This window comes from Trachemys scripta, chromosome 6, assembly GCF_013100865.1.
Source record: "Trachemys scripta elegans isolate TJP31775 chromosome 6, CAS_Tse_1.0, whole genome shotgun sequence".
NCBI lineage: Eukaryota > Metazoa > Chordata > Testudines > Emydidae > Trachemys > Trachemys scripta.
In genome coordinates this window covers 84,354,318-84,375,464 of record NC_048303.1, presented here as the reverse complement: position 1 = coordinate 84,375,464, position 21,147 = coordinate 84,354,318, and the positions used below count along the sequence as shown (strand labels likewise).

The 21,147-nt window shown below is 39.8% G+C and overlaps 1 protein-coding gene across 2 annotated transcripts in view; it reads right to left on the bottom strand.

The window, feature by feature from the left end:
* PTCH1 (patched 1) overlaps positions 1-21,147 on the bottom strand; it is an 88,736-nt gene that overhangs the window by 33,800 nt on the left and 33,789 nt on the right. For both annotated transcript variants that reach the window (XM_034773778.1, XM_034773777.1), the window contains exons 3-12: positions 18,580-18,769; positions 15,669-15,738; positions 15,451-15,542; positions 13,819-14,017; positions 11,924-12,045; positions 9,383-9,530; positions 8,399-8,530; positions 7,942-8,097; positions 7,233-7,331; positions 5,884-6,009 (exon numbers count right to left, since the gene is read on the bottom strand). In XM_034773778.1, the coding sequence (XP_034629669.1) occupies positions 5,884-6,009; positions 7,233-7,331; positions 7,942-8,097; positions 8,399-8,530; positions 9,383-9,530; positions 11,924-12,045; positions 13,819-14,017; positions 15,451-15,542; positions 15,669-15,738; positions 18,580-18,769 (1,334 nt within the window). The remainder of the gene's footprint in view (positions 1-5,883; positions 6,010-7,232; positions 7,332-7,941; positions 8,098-8,398; positions 8,531-9,382; positions 9,531-11,923; positions 12,046-13,818; positions 14,018-15,450; positions 15,543-15,668; positions 15,739-18,579; positions 18,770-21,147) is intronic.

The following is a 21,147-nucleotide window of genomic DNA, read 5'->3' as shown; positions in this document are numbered from 1 at the left end:
ATGGATTGAATCTGTCAGGAAAACAAACTGCTGCTTTAGCAGGGGAGGTATTTACTGAGCCTACTTTGCAGAAGTTTTTTTTTAATTATTATTATTCTGCGAAGTCAATCATGGTTGAAGTATCTATAAAGGATGAGTAATTAGTTCAGTTAAAGTAAGAGCTTCTGTCAACCTTCCTCCAAACTTTTTGAGATTTTGATAGATCGGTCAAGCCCTGCTCCCAATTTCCCAATATAGTCCCTAATTTTTCCAGCATCCACAAAACCTTCTAACTGGGCTCCTAGCTTCAGACACCCTCCTCCCCTACACTTCCACATACAGCCCTTACCTTACTGGATTCCATTGTGGGTACCAATAACCCTTGGGTCCCAGTTGCCTTGGGGCTCTATAGTTAAAACTGCATTGGGATTTGTACTTAAGCAGGATTAAAAGGATTCTGCTTCATACTCTAATGAGTAAATTTAGTCTCCACATTAAACAGAACTACTCTTCCTAGGACTACTGAATTCTCCATAATTTTGGTCACAGATATACTGACTTTGCCAAAGAAAACATTTTTAAAACAATCCTTTTGTGAAATTTCCTTCAGAGTCTCATAGTTTTATGGACTCCTCTAGCTGAAGTATCCCAGTCCTTACAACTCCAGACTTACTCACCCACTCACACAGAATGACATCTCAGGTATAAGATAGTTTTTAATTTTTAAAATGAAATACATCAAGAGTTGTTCTCCTTATCAATCTTAATTCATCAGCTCATCAAAGAGAAGCCAACGGAACTGATACAGCCTACCTCCCTGAATCTCCAGATCAGCTCCTAACACAGGGGTAGGCAACCTATGGCACGCGTGCCGAAGGCAGCACGTGAGCTGATTTTCAGTGACACTCACACTGCCCGGGTACTGGCCACTAGTCCGGGGGAGGGGTGTCTCTGCATTTTAATTTCATTTTAAATGAAGCTTCTTAAACATTTTAAAAACCTTATTTACTTTACATACAACAATAGTTTCATTATATATTATAGACTTATAGAAAGAGACCTTCTAAAAATGTTTAAATGTATTTACTGGCATGCGAAACCTTAAATTAGAATGAATAAATGAAGACTCAGCACACCACTTCTGAAAGGTTGCCGACTGTTGTCCTAAAATATACTGCTGCCTCTGGGGACCCAGGGAAGCAAAAAGAGCAGGAGACTTGGGGGGAAGGGGATGAGAATCAGGGTTAGGGGGTGGGGTCTGCAGTCAGGGAAGAGGAGATTGAGGGATTGAGGAAGAGCAGAGTTTCTATGTGTATCAGGACCTCATGTATCAGGACCTCAAAGGCTCCTCTCAGTGCTACTGTTTGTTATGGAGGTTTGGTGTCTGGGTTGAGTGATGTTTGGGTATTGAGGCATGTGAATGAACTTGGGCCTTCACTGACAATTTCCTTGATTTGTAGTGATTATGTCAATAGGAACTACACCTTAACTCTAAGTTAATGAAGTCTGTAGTGTGGGAAGATAGTCCCAGACTACAGGGTATCTGAAATCAGCAGCCACAAGACCCAGCAGAGGAAGCTGGGAGTGGGAAGAGCCTCATGCCTCCCTCTTGAAAAGTCAACAAAAGTTCTGGGATTAGTCTGAGAGGGAAGGAGCTGAGGCCTCATTTGGGGGTGTGGGATGAAGGGGCTCTCTAAAGAGTGAGCATCAAACACATTCCAAGAATTTGGCTGCCTTCTCTGAACCAAACTTAAACATTTTAGTAATCTGCTGCTGTAAAATCTGGTGGCTGCTGCTGCATCTGTTAACTGAAATAAGAGAATGGAAGTCTGTGCTGGAGTCACTGAGGGAGAAGGTAGAAAGGCTGGTAGGTTGGGGCCCTGCCCAAGGTATGTGCTAGTCTTTGCCATTCCTGGTAGACCACCCAAGCAGAGTGGGTGTGCTGCACAGCCAGAGGTGATGAGCAGATGAGGAGGCCTGTCACAAAGACTTCCACCTTATTGCTGCCTATCTGCAACTCCCTTCTGATAGCATACATGTCTTGGATTCTCCCCTCCCCCAGCTTTACTTTTGCTCCTTAAATCCTCATGACAGGAGCAGAGAAAGTTTAAGGAGCTGGAAAAGAGGAGAGGGCAAGCTTTTCTGTGTTATTCCACAGAGTAAGATAATGAATGAATTTAACAACTTACATTCTCTCTCTCAAAAAAGCACAGGTATCTCTTTCAGCTACACAGTATGTTGTGTATTATGAAAAAAATCTCACACATGGCATCCTACTTTAATATTTAGGAAAAAGTTCATCATTCTTGCATTGAGGAAAATTGTTATTGCTACAATTTATTGGGCTAAGTTCCATGCTTGATTATTAGAATATCCAAGTAATCCCACTACATATACAGGGCCAAATTCAGCCCTGGTGTAAATGGGCTAAGTTCTATTGATTTTCATGGAGTTGTGCCCTCTTTTGCCAGGGCTGTATTTGTCCCATGAATTCAACAGGGTTGCATAGGTAGGGCAGAATTTGACTCAGATTTTATATTCTTCCACTTCCTCCTCCACTTAGAAATAAAACAAAGAGCTATTTTTGAACATGTTCTTACAGCAGATTTGGCCAAAACAATTCACAGATTTCTTTAATCGCCTACACTAATTTTAAGAATATTATACATATCTACAAATTTAGGACCCAATCTTGACAGCCCTCTAGGAGGTGAATTAATGCGAGTTCGGGGTTGCTCATAAAGCATTCAGCATCTCAAATTCTATGCCCCTGAGTTAAACAATTTATGAAAGCAACAAATTACAAAAAATAAATAAATCAATCACATAATAAAAGCTGTAAAGCAAAACAAACCCCCTCGGATAATATGTTGTAGAAGCTCACTTTAAGATTGCTGATTTTCATTTCTTTATATTTGATAAAGGCTAATACATTATGTAAGATCTGCAAAAGTTACAGAATAAATTTGAATTTAAAAGAAAAACATTAGTCAACTCTTGAGACAGCAGCCCCCTATTTTGTGAGCTTTGAATTTCTTAAAGTAACTGAACAATTCAGAAGTATGGATGAGCTACATTAGCTCCCATAACAGAAGTTCAGAAAGAAGAAAGTGTTGATATGCTAGGCTGAAGGTTGTGTTCTCATTTATAGGCGCTAGTCAGGAAATCATTTATTCTTCCTCAGCAGCTGGGTTATTTTACAGATCCTAGACCTCAAAAGCCATGGAAGCTTTGACAGCTATCTTGCAATGTCTTGAGGAAAGTGAATGAAGAAAGAAATAAGCAACCCTCTTTTTAAGCCCATCTGCTAAAAGTTTGCTATCTAGATTAATAGAAATCAGCATCTACAAAAAGAAAACTGCTGTATTTCAATGCTTTCTAAGCTCCGCTAGGAAAATGTCAAAGTCAGCAAGGAGTTCTTATTTAAACAAACAGGAATGAGAGGGAGAGGGAGGAAGAAAATTGTAAATAAAGAAATCCACATGTAAAAACAGACCACCCACTAGAATCTTACATGGTTAACTGATTCTGAATGCTGTGATTAAATGCATCACCTGATTTTGATTACACCTGGTGAAGCAATACAGAACAAGTAATAGATGCCCCCATTTCTAACAATAAAAGGCTTCATTCTTGTATTTTTCATTTGTGTTCACAAATTGTTCAGTTACCAGCAGATCCTCAGTGCAGGTCATAGGGTGCATATTTTGCGCATTATTCCATCTGTTCATATGTATAAAATGTGCTACTACATATAAGCAGAGAGAGGTTATGGCAACATACATGAAAAGACTGGGCAAGTCAAGTACTGTTTTAGATACTGGAAGGATTGAGTAGAAGTTCCTACAGAAAGATTCTAAGATAACTGCTACTTTATAAGATACCTTAATTCTGACATTTATCAGTCTGAGTAACTTGAACATGAAATCATACTTGACACACTGGATGTGCTGAAACCTCATTTGGAGCATCAGACATTTGTTTTTTGAAAGCATGGTACATCTGACAACATGTGCCTGCTACTGTGAACTACTGAGTGAATTGACAGTAAAACTATAGGTCACATAATATATCTGTCAAACAGAAGAGAGAAAAAGGTTACTATATATCTGCACACATGGACTAATACAGCTACTCTCTCTGTGGATGTCCCACTGGCAGTGGAATTAGTGTATTTCGGGTGTGTGTGGTGGGGACATATTTGAGGCAGACTCCTCAGGACTTGAGTGCCCCTTAACAGCATGGAGTCCACATCTGTGAAGGCCCCCAAAACACAGGAGTTGAGTGACTGGGGCCACAGAATCTCTCTCTGTGTGGATCCTCCAATTCTTCTTCCTATGATCAGTATATTGGGCTGAGGTAGCCTCCACGGAGCCATTCAGCAGCCACTGTATAGCATATGAAAGGAAGGGGAAGACAAGTTCCCAAGGACTCCCAGTGGAGATAGCCAAAGCCCTTTCTACCACTTGGGCTAGGTGCTGGATCCTTGGAGTTGGGCCATGAAGTAGAAGAGATCATAATAAATAATTTCATTCCAAGAGAGTGTTTAAAAAGAAAAAGGTTACTTTTAACACATTGCATATGCTCTAACAGTGAGTGTTGAAATCTATGTTAATCATTGTGTATGTGAATAGGCGTGAATCCTGAACAAAGTCTACAACAGTTGATCTTTGTCATAAGATATTAAGTAATTCCTCTGTCAATATCCCCCATAAGAGATGAAAGTGGCTTTCAGAATTAACTGTATTACCACCCTGCCCCCATCCCACAACAAATTAATCACTGCTAAAGACTTGCATCCTAATTTTAGATATCATTTGAAGACACACAATGCAGAACAGTGATGCCTTTGTTTTCCTGTATTTTCTATATTATTCACTATCAAAATGTCTATTGAGAAGAAAAATAGTAAATTATTAATGTTCAGTGGTCTTCATGCAGCTGTAATCAGTAACTACTTATCGTTTCACAGCTTAATGCAGACATGCCTGAGCCTCTGAAAACTGCAATAATTGCCACAGGTATTAAGAAAAATTGCAGCCCTCACTTCCTCTGGGTTGGTCAAGGGTCAAGTAGAATGAAAAATGATTAGAGAGCCAGGCTACAACAGAAGAAAAATTACTACTGAAAAAGTACAGTTTCTCTGCTGTGTACTAAGGTCAGACAGTGCTATAAATTGCCTATGTGTTAGAGCAGTGTCAGAGGAGAACCTCCCAGAGCTCTCTTCAAAGAGCCCTTTAGCTTTCAAGAGGAGCTTCCTTCAGCATCTCTCAATATTTAATCTCTCTGAAAATGTTTTATCACAAACATAAATATGAGAGAGAGAGAGAGCGCCTTCCATTCATAACATTCACACATTCTCTCAAAGTAGTTGGGCACATGAAATTATCGATATACTTCGTTCCAATACTCTGTTAAAAAGACATTGGGAATAAGGGAAGTACCTATTGCTTTGGTAATAGTTAATGTGGTAGCAATGCTCCTTGTTGCTGTCACTGCACAAGGAATTATACTCCCAGTCAGCAATCTGGTTTTGTAGGCTAGTGTATAGCCTGCTGCTTTTAGCCGCGGAGGTGTGTGTGTGTTAAATCTCGCTTAGTTTTCTACTTTTCTGTTTTTGTGCTGGGAGACCGTTGGATGGGTCAGGGTGCTCTTTCATTCTCCTGTGGGACACCAGAGGGTCAGGATCCATGTGCGAGAACCAGGAGGACCAGAGTAAGGGTGAAAAGAATGGGTGTTGTCACCTCCTTCTACATGTGTGGTAGACTAGGGAGCAGAAGTCAATGCAGTGGAATGGAGAAGTACCCGGTATTGACCATGATACTATTACTGAGAGTTACTATCCTGGCCCTACCATGATATAAGCACAACCATATAAACCAGCAAAACATGATATCAACTTACTTGAAGTGAAAATGCCCGTAAAGCAGGAATAGGAATTAAGGCAGCCATAAAGAAGGCAGTAACATTGCTGATAGATGTAAGGGCGACGCTTGCTCCTGTTCGCTTCAAACATTCACCTGTTCTATCCTGAAAAACATACAACATATCTTAAAAGTCCAATAAATTCAAGAGTATACAGCATTGGGTGTTTAAGGGTTAGATCCTGCAAATGGAGCTGTGAGGTAGCAGCGAGAGATCACCACTGTAGATGTAACGTGATGACAATGGCAATCTATAACAAGTCCATACTGAAAGCACCCACTTAACATAATCTGACAATATAGCAGGCGCCACATAAAGCACTAACAATTCTTTAGGGGGAAAAGAAGGCTTAGCATGGCTTCAAAATTCAAAGATAAAGTGATGCTGAGATCAGATAGCAAATATTTCTTTTATTAATGAGGTTATGTTTTGTATCAGTTCAGTCACTTGTTTTAAATATTTTTCAGACAAAATAAGCATGCATTAAACTCATGGCTAAGCTATGTACCTATAGCTACATGTCTTGGGAAGCATTTAGCAATAAACCCAGGACCACACAAAGCTTCATACTTTGTTAAAAAAAAAATTGAGAAAGGATTGTTCGCCAACCTACAAGGCTGTTTGCTGTTGGTTTAAAAGCACATGGTGGCTACAGGTAAAGGAGTCTGTGGTGCTTGTGTGCTAAGACAGATGACAAAAGAGCATGTGGAAGACACAGTTTGTATAAAATAAAAAACAAGCAAATACATGTTGCTTTTTTACACAGATTTGTAATTCTAATACGAAACTCCAAACTGAAAACAAAACCCCAAGTTTAGAGGGAGAATGCTGTAAAATTAGAGGATTTGGGATTTCACAATGCTCATATGTTAATGATTATTTAGTATTTTCAATTATCACTCCTTTATAAATAAAAAGGAATTGTGGAACATGCATAATTCAAAACAAAACAAAACAAACCTCACCTCAATTTTTTTTCTATACAACAATTAAAATGCGTATTTGGTTTTCAAATTTACTCCCTCCTGCTCCTTTGTGCCTTAAAACTTTAAATGATGGATGCAAAAATATTTTAGCATTTTAAAGTCACAATCCTGTATTTCTTTCACCTCCAAAACATGCATTTACTTGGAGTTATGGGTGTGCAGAAGAGGTAGGATTGCTTCCTAAATTATCTCTTGCATCATATTTAAATATTAAACTTCTGCTTAGATTATTTTAGCTTAGTTTTCTCCCCGCACGCCTTAAAAAAGACCATTAATCCTAGTCACATTCTGTGTCTCTGAAGCTTTTCCTTTATTTGCCCCAACTCCCCATGTTATCATTACCTCAAATGGAATTCTCTTATTCTGCCCCGTTTCACTAAATGCATGTGCCAAAAGGAAAACGTCATCTACTCCAACTCCAAGAGCAAGAAAAGGCAAAACCTGTGAAAAAAAACCAAGGAAGCTGTTATATTACACTTATGACCTACCATGTAGTCAGATATTAAATGGCTAATTAAACAATATTCCCAGCACACTTTAAATAGGAATCTATGGGCAGGAACAAAAAACTAAAGGATAAAGTAAGGCTAGTAACTTTCTTTCTGAAATAGTGCCAAGGGACTGATGCTGCATTCCTTATGCATGCAAAACTCCCACTGAAGTCAATGAGAGATTTGGGTAGACAAGGAATACCGGATTAGATCCCAAGTGTATTTTGTTAGAACTTGGGGAGCCTGATACTTTCAGATGTAAGTGCAAAATGTCTGGTCCCTTATTCTGCACCCCTGCAGAATCAGTGCACTGGGGTCTGCCTGCATAAAGTAAGTTGCAGGATTGGGGCCTCTCTCTTTAGCACCCATCAGGAGCACTATTTTTGCAATTTCTCACAGTGGGACATATGAAATGTGAGCTGCTGGAGGAAATAGGCACAAGTACAGAACTAAAATCTAAACTCAGCGTTATTTAATTTTGTTCAAAGACTGATTCTGGTGGGTTTGTTTACTAACAGAGCACTTGTAATCTAACAGCAGACTAAATAGCTCCTTAATACCTGAGTTGTGGCAGCATTAAAGGAAATTCCAATCAATGAGCACAGGCCCAATCCTGCAGCCACTGAGAGTGCAACCAACAAGACTCCTGCCAGCCCCACGGCACCCTGGGACTTGGCACAGTCCCACCGCAGCATGGTTAAACAGGCATAGGCAAGCTGAAAGCAGAACAATAGAAAAAACAAAAGCAAAACATTAGAATGTGTCATATTCTAATGTTTACCTCCCCCAACCAAAAGCATGCATACAAAATACATTTTAAAAGAGTACATACATTGGAGATATTACATAAACAGGTGATACTCATAAGTCAAAGATGCACAAATTGCAAACTGACAATTTCATCCTAGGCATTATGAAAATTGTATAAACCATAGCCTGGAGTCAATAATGCACATTTATGTTAAAAGCAGTTAGAACACTAGAGAAATTAAATAAACAAGATTACATTTATTTTACCATTAATAAGTAGCCGCTAGCAACTCTGATAACACTGACATCAGAAAATGATTTTAGGATGTCATCCAGAGTAGTTGTCGTAAAGGAAAGCACCTTCTGAGTAGAGTTTTGTGCAACACTTTGATGAACAACCTGTGAACAGATATTTAACAATAAGCATTACTAAACGAAGGGGATACATTATGAGCTTTCTGCACTATACATTTGAAGCCAACTTTTGTCTTAATCATTAGCATTAAAATGTACACCCTTCAGAGGAGATTTTGCTGATCCTACTTGAAATCACTAATGCATTTGATACATTCATTGCAAGTTACTGAAGATCAAATTAGAATGTGTGTTTTGCTGAGAAGGCAGTTGCAATCACAGTTCATTCAGAAAAATTTTCAATACTGAAATTTAAGAAGGCTTTTCTGCTCTCTTCCTTTTCTCTCTAACACTTGTTATATCAGTTTTGCCTCTAATCCAAAACAACAAATTCTTAAGGGCACTCCTCTCTTTCTTCATTGGCCGGCCACTTTAGGGAGGTCACAAGCAGCTCAGCAGAGGTCAATGCCTGGGAAACAAAGGCCAGATAATGTCACATGACCTCACCAATGGGACTGCAGCTGTGAGCAGATTCTATGGCTAGCTAATGTTTTCCAGACACCTTTCTCCAGTAATCACACTGACCAAGTGCTTTTAAATTCAGTCTAGCACTTACATCTTCAGTTCTTTTTCCGTCTCAGCAAATCAGAAAAATGTTCTCAATAACAGGAACAAAAAGTAAACAATACCTTTGCTTAGTGTTACTCATATGTGAACAGCCAAATAGCTGTTATATTAAAAAGAAGAAAGAAAAGCAGTATTTTAAAATATCCTGTTGCAGTGAGTACATTATTACTTTAGAACTAGGACACACCCACACATTAAGCACCTTCCTTATTGGACTACTATAATCTATGAGATTTCAAAGCATGATTTCCAGGTGACTTTGTATTTTACCTCAACATACATCCTCTGCCAGGCTTCCAGAATTGCGGCTGCCTTGTCTTCATTCCAGTTGATGTGTGAAACATACTCATACCCCTTGAAGTGTTCATACATTTGCTTAGGAGTCATTAACTGAAACATGGTCTGTAAAGCCTGAGCACTGTAACAGGGAGAGGGAGAAGGAGGAAAAGGTATAAAACAAACATTTTCAGGAAGTGATTTTCATTGCATAAAGTCTTGAATGAGAGCCTTAGAGCAACTTGCAAGAATGTTTTTATTTTATAAGGCACATTAAAATTGAACCAGAGTAATTATTCTACTTAGTTACTGGTACAGATGTATTGATATATACAGTATTTAGGGCCAGATTCTGCTTCTGCTTAAGACAATGAAAGCTTTGCCATGAACTTCAATAAAATCAGTTTCAGGCCTAAAGGATGTAACCTTACAGATCTGTTTTTGGACAAAGACAAAAATTAAATTAATAGTCAATTTACTATCTAATTTCTAATATATGAACTAGGGAGGGCAGAGGAATAGCGAGGAATACTGCATAATGTAGCAAGTTGTCAATAATTCTTCATCCAGGGGCTTTGGGATTTTTGCTTTCCTTGGGGAGAAATGGCAGACTGAACTCTTGACAAGCAACAAGGATTATACAAAGGGTGATCACTGTTCATCAGCAAATTTTTGCTCTCTTTCAATATTATATGATTGTATCTAGCACACATAGCTATCCAAGGAAAGACCGTACACATTTCACTTTAGATATGTTTTTGGCTACTTCTTAAACTATGCTGCAGTTCACCTTTACAGAATATATTAAATTAATTAAAATAAAATAAAAACCCCTTAATACTCAGTGTAAAAACTTCAAAATCTTTATAAAAACTTCTATTAAAATTCTGCATGCATTTTTTAACTTCTCAATGATACTTATGTTATGTCTCGGCATAAACACATTCATTTAATTTTATTTTAATATATAACCTGCATCTTAAACTTCTGCTACTCTACATATATGTAAAATGACCATATGGCCCATTGTTTCCAAGGACAGTCCTGTTTCTTCATATCATGTGCTGGGGTCCCAGGAATTCTTTTGAGATACCTGCCACATTCCAGGTTTTTGTTGCATCCATCACAATGTTTATTGCCATACAGAGTAGAATTCGATCTCAGGTGACTGCCCTAACCATTATCCTATGTGATATTCTGATGTGGAGCTCCCTCAGTCTCCTGCTGAAGTACAGTACAGTGGTTAGAATGCTCACTGGAGAGGTGGCACCCCCTATTCAAATCCCTTCTCATTATGGAGAGGGGGGACTTGAATCAGTGGTCTCCCACATCCTGGGTGAGTACACTAACCAATGGGTTAATGGTTATAAGGGAGATCTGCCTCCTCCTCCTTTCCCTATCCTCTGGATGCTTTGTGTAGATCTAGGCAGCCTCTAAGCATGGCTACTGGATTGGATACTGCATGCAAGTTTGGTGGGGGAGTGGCTGTCTTTTCCAGGTTCATGGATTTCAAGCAGAGATAGGCACCCCCCCTGAAGCCTGAACTTAGGCACCTATGTTCTTGTGAATTTTTGAGGCACCTAAAAGTTAGGCATTGCAACACTTAGCATCACAATGTAAGTCCCTTTGTGGATCTAGGCCTAAGTCACCAGAAAAAGCCTTCCACTCCGAGGAATATGTATATGTCTGTTGGGTCAGAAGCAGGCAGCAGTGACCTCAGCATGCAGTTTGCTTCTCTCTTTTGTATGAGTTTTGCAACTCTAAAAATGTCACCATAAAAATGTCACAGTTTTTTATTTTGAAAACATGTGCAAGTTGCACATACTAATAGGTGCCAACTTTTCCTGGCGCCAGTGGGTGCTTGCGCCCCCCCCCCGCCCCTGCCCTGACTCCACCCCTGCCCTGCCCCACCCCACCCCCATTCCAACCCCTTTCCCCAAAGTCCCCTCCCAACTCCGCCCACTCCCTGTCCCTATTGTACCCCTCCCCAAATCCTGGCCCCGGCCCCACCTCTTCTCCCGAGCACGCCGCGTTCCCCCTCCCTCCCAGTGCTTGCCACCGCGAAACAGCTGTTTCGTGGCACAAGCGCTGGGAGCTAGGGGGAAAAAGCGGGCATGCGGCGCACTCAGGGAAGAGGCGGAGTGGAGGCGGAGGTGAGCGGGGGGGGGGGCAGGGAGCTGCCAGTGAGTGCAGAGCACCCACCAATTTTTCCCCATGGGTGCTCCAGCCCCGGAGCACCCACGAAGTTGGTGCCTATGCACATACTGTTAAATATTTTTTTAAATGCGAGTAAATATTAAGGTCCCAATTCAGGAAAGCAGCTGAACATGTGCCTGAGTCATCCTGATTCAAGACAGCACTTAAGTGCCTACTTAAACACATGCTTAAATTATGTCCTTATTAAAGATATTTTCCTGAATCTTGAACTAAAATATACATTCACTGATTTTAGCAGGCAATTGGTTTTGTACTATTTAAAAAAAAACCCTAGCAGTGTAAAGCTCAAGAATTTACTTTAAAACTCTGTGTGTTTACCTGACAAGTTTTCCAGTACCATTCTTGACTGTTCCACCTACAATCAACTCCTCCTGCCAGTGCATGTACTTTTTTGACAGTCCGTAGCATCCACCACTCAAAACAAGGGCCACATCAAGAGGCTAAAATAAAATTATTGATAAGTCATCCAGCTGTGTGACTTAGCAGACAAATCATATTTGACATTAACATCTAGTACATTGGAATAAAATAAATTAGAAGTCAAATGCTAAAAATGTGTTTATCAAACAAAACAGCCTTCATGATTAACTTCCAGCAAAGAGCTGGAGCTAGCCAAATATTTCTTCATGAGACTTCAAAGCTTAAATCATACTGTTTTTGTTTGGTTGGTTTTATTTATTTTTACACTGTGTAAAATACAGATTAACTATATTTTTATGACAGGAAGTTCTCACTTGTAATCCTAATACTTAGTACATGAATGCACTGAAACATGATGTCGACAATGCAATAGGTGCTCATGGAGACACTATTCTGTACATTGATTTAAGGAACGCTAACTCATAGAGCATGAAAACTTGGTTAAAAATATATTTCAAGATGATACGAGGAAGGATAATATACTACTAGCTCAATGAAGAGACCACAGTGTTTTAAAATATATTAAATAAAAAAGAGGCCTAAGATATCTTGATGGAAAAGGCATAGGGCCTATAGTGCCTTCCAAAAATGACTGATTTACAAGGAGACATACATCTAGACTGCAGACTAGGTTCCTAATAAAACATGAAGATGGAATCTGTTTCTAATATCAGACCAAACACATCTACTACAAAATCCACAAGGAAGCACTCCTTGCTAACACTTTTCTAGATAATTCATTTTCTCTGCCCATGTAGATATGCTATTTGGAATATGCAAATTCAAAATAGTGTTAGGAATATGATTTGTCACGTAAATGTGTGGTCTGATCTTGAAGTTTCTTACTCAGGCAAAACTCCCACTGAAACCCTGGAAATGACTTGGACTGGCAAATTGTCTCTCATTAACTTCAATGAGGTGGAAGAGATCTTCAAGCACATTCAATTCCAAGTGAGACTGTCAACAAGTGAACCTTATTCTTTATTACAATTTTATTTCTTTTCGTGAGCTTTTGCATGTTAGTATGTTTGTGTGATGAGAGAGTGGGTTGTGAAAGGACACAAACCCAAATGACACTAAGGACTGGCTTGAGTCAAGCCTTGCACCAGTATTCTACTGGGCAGAAGACACAAGGCCCTTCCTCCCCCCATTTGCTTCTACAGTGTGACCAGGCATAATCATAGTTCTTATATGCTAAAAGTACAACAGGCCTGATTGTCCTACTTGTATGTTGATTTTACACTTATGTAACCCCATTGACTTCAGTTTGGTTACTCTTGATTTACCAGCAACTAAAAGTAAAATCAAGCTCAGTGACTATACAACTCTGGCATCACCAGAGTTTGTCATAGTGGGTTGGAGGGGGCAGGTGAAGTTGGGGCCAAGGACTTGCCAACCCTCTGCACAGGTCAGCAAAACTGGCCCAGCATGGTACACCATGTCAGTGTGTAGCAGCAGCTGCACTCCTCCTGCACTCCAGGAGTCACTGTGCCTGCCTGAGGCACAATGACTACTGGTGTTCCAGACGGGATAGTGTGTCACTGTGGTACCATCTCCCGTCATGCCCATGGCTGAAGAGCCATAATCTGACTCTGAGTATGTGGGTCACAGTATTGCCTCAGAGACTGAAGAAAGTTAGCAGCTTGTGATTAAGTCCATGTAACAGGAATCAAATAATAGATTGCTTGGAAATATGAGACTTGTGTTGCTTTAAAAAAATTACACCCCTTTCCCTTCCCTCCTCACATACACCCATTTCCCTGAAATAGTCCACAGATGATAAGCAAGCTTACTTTGGTTGAATTTTTGTTGGGGGCTGTGACTGGACAATCGGGATCAGTAGGATTCAGGCAAGGTCGATCCATATAACCATGACCAACCTCTGCTTTATTCAGCATCTCCTCCCAACTCTCTACTTGATAGTTTATTTTTTTTAACTCTTCCAAGAATTCTAAGGGGTCAAAGTTTATCCACTGCAAAGGAGGTTTCCCTCTGTAAAAGAAATTAGGGGTAGAAAGATGGAAAATACATTGAAGAAAAGCCTTTAGTTTTTAAATCTGTATTTGTACAAAGACTAGAATGCTATTTTAGCTATTTTGTGCTGTAATCCACTTTTGGAACCTATATTATCAAATGAAATGTATATTTTAATTGGATTTGTTTATATATTTTCTTCATATAGTCCTGATGCAACCTTATTTAAAAGCCCCATACATAAAGATCAGCCTTATCTTTTTTCTAATAAAGGGAATATTTACATGTTAATTTTGGTAAATATACTCACATAGCCACCTTGTGTCCCCCCCCCCCCCAAAAGGCAACCAACTGCTGCTTCAAAGCAATACCACCAAAGGGGAGTGGGGGGACAGAGGGGAGAAAGAATTTCACACAGTGTCAGATTACTACTCATTTAGTCTAATAAATGTTTTTCAAATGTAATCAATCAAAATATCTGATCTTTATTACCTCTAATAGCACTGTGCTCCTTCCAATTCTCTGACAGCTTGGCAATCAGCAAGCAAACTCCCTGCTGCCACGGCCATCACCACTATCCCTGCCACTTGTCCCACCCCCCACTTTTGAATTTGTGATGTTGATAGACCAGAAAGGCTTTTGGCAGCCTTATTTTGTGGTTCAAACCACACTGTATCTGCTTAACCAGGCTTAAGTCATTATTCCGAATCTCCCAACCAGAAAACACAAAACCCCTTATTTCCCCATCTAAGACTGTACACTAAAGGTTAGGAGATGGCCATTGCAAATTGCTTTACAGAAACATGCAAACCAGGACAGAAACAATAACTCAAATGCTAACTCTTGCATAATTAACCAAAAATGTCTGCACAGATTAACAATTCACTCTTTGAAGGATTGAGTGCATATAATATCACAATAGTATGCTGTGGAAAACCTCTCCTAAAAGATACTATTTTTGTTTCTTTAATGATCTAATAAACAAAGGATTAGCTTTTTACTCCTTAGGAAGACTTGAGATTTTACTCCCGACAATTATCCACGTACATTTATCCACAGCTAAGCTAAACTGAATTCTCAAGCAATCAATGCCTTTGTGGTTTTCAAGGACAAAAACAAAGTTTATTTCCAAAAAAGCAAACAACTTTAAAAGGTCATAAAAACTGAGAAGCTGCATTTTCTTTTGCATGTTAATGTAATAGTAAAAATAAATGAAGATTAATTTGATGCCTACAATTCAACTTCTGAGGAAAAAGGAAAAAAAACTTTGTGAAGCTCTTTTTGTTCAATTAAAAAAATAAAATCCATATACATTTTCTGAATCATCACTAATGTTTTTATTTCTTGATTAAACCAGCATCCGAATAAACAATAGGAATGGAATGTGAAAACATGCACAGTTTTACAATTAAAAAACCCCCACAGATTAGAAAATAAAACAGTTCACTTACAATAGATAGGCAGTCCCTGCCTGTAACTTTGCCCCCTCCCAGAAGCAGTCCAAAGGCGTGATGATTAAACAAGGATAAAGATATTCTATAATCTGTCAAAGTTGGAAGGGGAAAAAACACACACATTTAGGCTCGAACATATCAAAGTGCACAAGTGGAAGTTATTATGAAGAGTTGGGAAGTAAAATGTATAGAAACCAAACTCATGGTATATCTACCTGGTCCATGTACCCTGCTTCTGTGATAAGTTCTCCTGATTTAAAACATAAATGTTCCAATTTCCATTGTCTGTAAAAAATATAAAGAACAAAAGTGTCTTTCACAATCAAAAGCATGCATTATATAAACACAACACAAATTTAAAATTGCAATTCACATATGTAGAAGCCTCACTTCTAGGTAGTAAGTACCGAGAAAGGGAGGTCTCATTTGGAGTTAGCACCCCACACCTCACAGTGCAAAGGCCTCTTTTGGTGCATCTATATGTTTGTAGTAGGCATGGCAAGTAGGCATGGTATAAAAGTAATTAAAAACAATGGAGCTACTCTTGGAGCAATGTGTTATTCAATGAGCTTCTAGGGGGAAGCTGCTAGCTCCTAAGTGGTTTGTTTCAGGTACAAACTTCATGTGCCGAAAGTTTCCACTGTGCATGCAAAAATCTGTAAATCATCTCAGACCATCGTAGGCCATGGAATCTCTTCCCGGTGCTCCTGAACGGTGAAACCTCCAACCATCTACCTGGGCAAGACCAGGGCAGCTCTGCAGGGGTTGTGATCCTGGAATGGGCTCCCTAGGGAGGTGGTGGAATCTCCATCCTTAGAGGTTTTTAAGACCCAGCTTGACAGAGCCCTGGCTGGGATGATTTAGTTGGGGTTGGTCCTGCTTTGAGCAGGGGGTTGGACTAGATGACCTCCTGAGGTCTCTTCCAACCCTAATCTATGATCCCAAGCGGCGGACCTCTGTCTCCCCACACACCCTGGAGGCGCATGCACGCCTCTCCGCATTTCCCAAGGACCCTCTCTTGTTCCCTGTCCGTCATAGCTTTATAACGCCTCAGGGTCCTTGTAGACCGCAGGATGACTATGAGTCGACTATGAGTCGACAATGTGACATGGCGGTGAAAAAAGCCAATGCGGTCTTGGGATGCATTAGGCGAGGTATATCTAGTAGGGATAAGGAGGTCCTGCTTCCGTTGTATAAGGCGCTGGTGAGACCTCATTTGGAGTACTGTGTGCAGTTCTGGTCTCCCATGTTTAAAAAAGATGAACTTAAACTTGAACGGGTGCAGAGAAGGGCGACTAGGATGATCAGAGGAATGGAAAACCTGTCGTATGAAAAGAGACTAGAGGAGCTTGGGTTGTTTAGTCTGACAAAGCGAAGGCTGAGGGGGGATATGATTGCTATCTTTAAATATATCAGAGGGATAAATACAAGGGAGGGAGAGGAATTATTCCAGCTTAGTACTAATGTGGACACGAGAACGAATGGGTATAAACTGGCCGTGGGGAAGTTCAGGCTTGAAATTAGACGAAGGTTTCTGACCGTCAGAGGGGTGAAATATTGGAACGGCCTTCCGAGGGAAACGGTGGGGGCGAGGGACCTGTCTGGTTTTAAGATTAAGTTAGATAAGTTTATGGAGGGAATGGTTTAATGGTAAAACATAGTAGCCAAGGAAAACCAAGCAATGGTACGTAAATAGTATAATGGCCAACAAGGGCCAGGCTAGAGACTCTTGCCTACATGCTCGGGGGTCTTACTGATCGCCATATTTGGGGTCGGGAAGGAATTTTCCTCCAGGGTAGATTGGCTGAGCCTCTGGAGGTTTTTCGCCTTCCTCCGCAGCATGGGGCAGGGATCACTAGCAGGAGGGTCTCTGCTGATTGAAGTCACTAAAACACAGGATTGGGGACTTCAACAGCAGAGTCCAGGGAAGGGTTTTGTGGCCTGCAGCATGCAGGGGGTCAGACCAGATGATCATAATGGTCCCTTCTGGCCTTAAAGTCTATGAGTCTATGAGTAACATGAATGAAGGTGGCAGGATCTGGCTCCTGTAAGTGGGACTACTTATAGCATAAGGCACTAATTAATGTGACTAAAGAGGGCAGAAGGGACAGAATCAAGCTCAGGAGGCTAGAATAATCCTAGCCCTAACTCATCTGTGCTGGAGAGTAGGAGGAATTAAGAGTCTACCTCCCAGTTTGGCTGTGTTACAACTATCATCATCTCAGCTTCTAGCACTTGGGGAAGTGCAGGAGTTATCCTGGAGATGCTCCCCTAGAAACAAGTGGGCAGGAAGGGACAGGGTGTAAGCAGGACCATGGCTCTACTCGTGCTAGGCACCTGCTCTGATACATAAGAGTGTATCAGATTACTTCCCCAACCAAGAGGTAACCCTGGCAGGAATTGAGCCTCAGCGGGGTACCTAACTCTACTATCTAGCCCAGGGTCAACAGTGGATACTTATTGTTAAAGGTCATCCTTATTACTAGACACATTTATTCCTATTAGCATGCTTAATTTTATTTTTAGATAGACAATTTAATCAAGCAGACCTCAGATACATTAAGCACCTGTACAGATACCGAGAAACCCAAGTTTGGCATCCTTGTGTCTACACCAAATAATCAATCGGAACTCCATTTCCCATCTATTCATATAGCCCCTGTTCTCAAAGTCTTGGATGTCATCTGCACTAGTGTCCACAGTAATTACTTGTTTCCTTCAGGTGGCAGTGAGTGAGGGCATCTCCAATGTGGAGGGCTTCTTACTGCTCTAAATCCCACCAATGAAGTGCTAACACCACATGTAGATTCTGTGGGTCAGAGTCACCACTACTTTACCAAACAATAGGCTGGTACTGCAGGACTACTCGTGTGAGTAAGGGTTTCAGGCTCTGATCCAATGCTCCTTATCTTTGCTTTATTTATTGAGATCCAATCTCTCACTGTTATCATAAAACTCTTTCAAATATCTAAGTCCTGACAATCAAATACAAATCAAAATGCGGTGCTAATGAAAGGTGTTTTTAACTGCTAGCCTTTCAAAAATGCATGTAAAGCAGAGAATAAGTGTATATCTACATGTTAGTTGCCACATAAGATCAGAAATGCCTTTGCTTCCCCACCTTACCTGTTGTACATATAAATGTGTACCCTGCTGGCTTGAAGTGCAGAGTCAAGGTGCTGTCTGAGTGCTTCTGTTGTTAGTACATTAGCACCATCTTCTTGTGGTGTCTGAATCATGAGCTGGGGATTAAACATGGCCTCTTCTCCAATCTTCTGGCGCGTGTAATTTAACTCCCGACTCACTCGTCCACCAACTGACAGACAAATATTTACAGCTTTGTATTAGCCAATAATTTACTCTAGATTCACATTTTAAGAGCTCACAGGTCACCAATAAACTTCACCACAATTATGGAGTATGTAGTAGTCAGTTCTGAGGTGAAGTAATTTTAACGCTAATATTAAATTTATTTTGCCAACAAGGTAACAAAAAAGTATTCTTCATTATAAAACATCATCATTGTCTGGACTACACTAAAAAAGTGATGCATAAATTATAGGTTGTTAGACACATGCTTTTTCTACATTATAAGCAATATTCCAGAAGTAGAAATTAAAAAAAAAAAAAGAGAGAAACCTTTTCCTTACAGACCAGACCAAATATTTCTATGCTACAATTTCTTACACTTGTATAAACAGTCTGCTCCAACAGCACATTTCAAGATAAATGGCTTCAATTTACACTCTTCTAAATAATTTGGCAATGGCAGAAGGCAAAATGTTTCTCTTCAGTAAAAAAGGAGGGAGAAGGGAAGAGTAAATGAGCATGAGTACTTCTTTCTGCCTTTCAGAAAAATGTTAAAATATTGCAAAGTTAGGTTCACATAATGAGGTGCACTTTGAGGGCAACAGAAATAATCACCTAAATTTGAGCGATCTACCCTAGTGATCTAATAGCCACACAATGTGCTGCTATGCAGTGGATCAGAATTCGTGGACCAAGTTTGGTCCTAAGCCCACATGGGCTGTATAGCCTACTCCATATCAAGAAATGGCAGACAAGAGAAAAAGAGGAAGGAGTGTAATACTGATGGGTTCTAGAGGAAGTCATATTCAACCTTCCTTGCCAGTGAGAACGAAACAGAAGTGGGAAATGGGTGAAGGCAGTCTCCCCACTGACAGCACCAGATCATTCAGATAAGAAACCATTCATATTCATTTCATGTTGGATAGAACTTTGTTCCTCAGGTAGTCTGACTGACATCAATGTGGAGAAAAGTGTTACTCAGTGTAAGTAAGGGTACCAGAATCTGGCCTTCTGTAAATAAAGATACCCCAGCTTCCTTCTGCATTGGAGTTTGCTTGGTTTCACATTCCAGGAAGCAAACAATCTTTGGAGAAGTAAATAACTGTTTGCACCAAGCTCTTGGTTCCTTTTCTCCACCTATCATATGTGGCATTACCATCTCCACATGTTATAATAGATACCAGATTGCAACCAACATTAGCATCAGATACTTTACTTTTAACACCCCAGTTACTAGAGCACAGCAAAAATAATATTTCACTGGGATTTTTCATTTATCACAAAAGAAATCAAATAACACAAAACTGTGTATATGGAATTCTACCCAAGAAATATACTTGCTATTTCTCCTTTTTGAGTTTTTTACATTAAGAGAAACAAAATTAAATGCAAACACAAATCAAACTGTGTAATCCAAATCAAATTATTGATCTAGACTGAAAAGCTTTTTATCACATACATCCATTTCTTAAAGGTACAGAATTGCGCTTATCGCAGCTGTTAATAAAATCTTACTGCTTTCCTGATAAGGTTAATGATTACCCTCACTTCTGTCTCCACAGGACAATGCTCTGTGTCATTCTAACAAAGTTTGACTCAGCTTGCATAGGTGCCAATGACACACTTTTTATGTGTGATAATCTATAGTTCTTACAACAAAAGTCAGTCTCTGCACTCCTTTCCAAAATCCTTTAGATGCAATCCATTCAATTGACAATGCCTCTTCTCCATGTTTCCACAGCACCCATCACAATGATGCCCCAATCTAATTAGGGCCTTTGGGTGCTACCATAGCATGACTATTTACTACCACTACATCATGCTCTGCCATTCCACTCCTGAATACATCACTTTACTTTTGGAATCACTGGAATTTAACTCCACTTTAGCCAACAGCTCAAATCTAATGTAAGACAAAAGACATTCCCCATCTCTGCTGAAAGTGACCAACTGTTTACTATCAACAGAAATTATTGCTTCCTAATCGAGGTGCTGTCAAACTATATTAAACTCAATGAAGAAGGCAGATTTAGCTAATCAGAATTACATCACACCAGTCAGTCGACAGGAGAGAAGCTATTTTTTCTTTTACATTCAATATAGGAATAACAAAACAGTTCAAGAAAATGGGCATATCCCCCAATATGTTGAAAACAGAATGCAGCAGCATTCTTGTTAAACAGGCATTACACCATATATTAATTTTTTCCTAGTTGCATCTGGTATTTCACTTACCTCAATAGTATTAAAACATGGTTTATCAGACTATTTTAAGGCATTTTAAATGATGTAAAACACATACAAACCTATTTATAAATTATATTTAAAAGGAACAATCTGACTGACGGCCAAAGATAGATGTGCAATAACCTATATATAGATTGG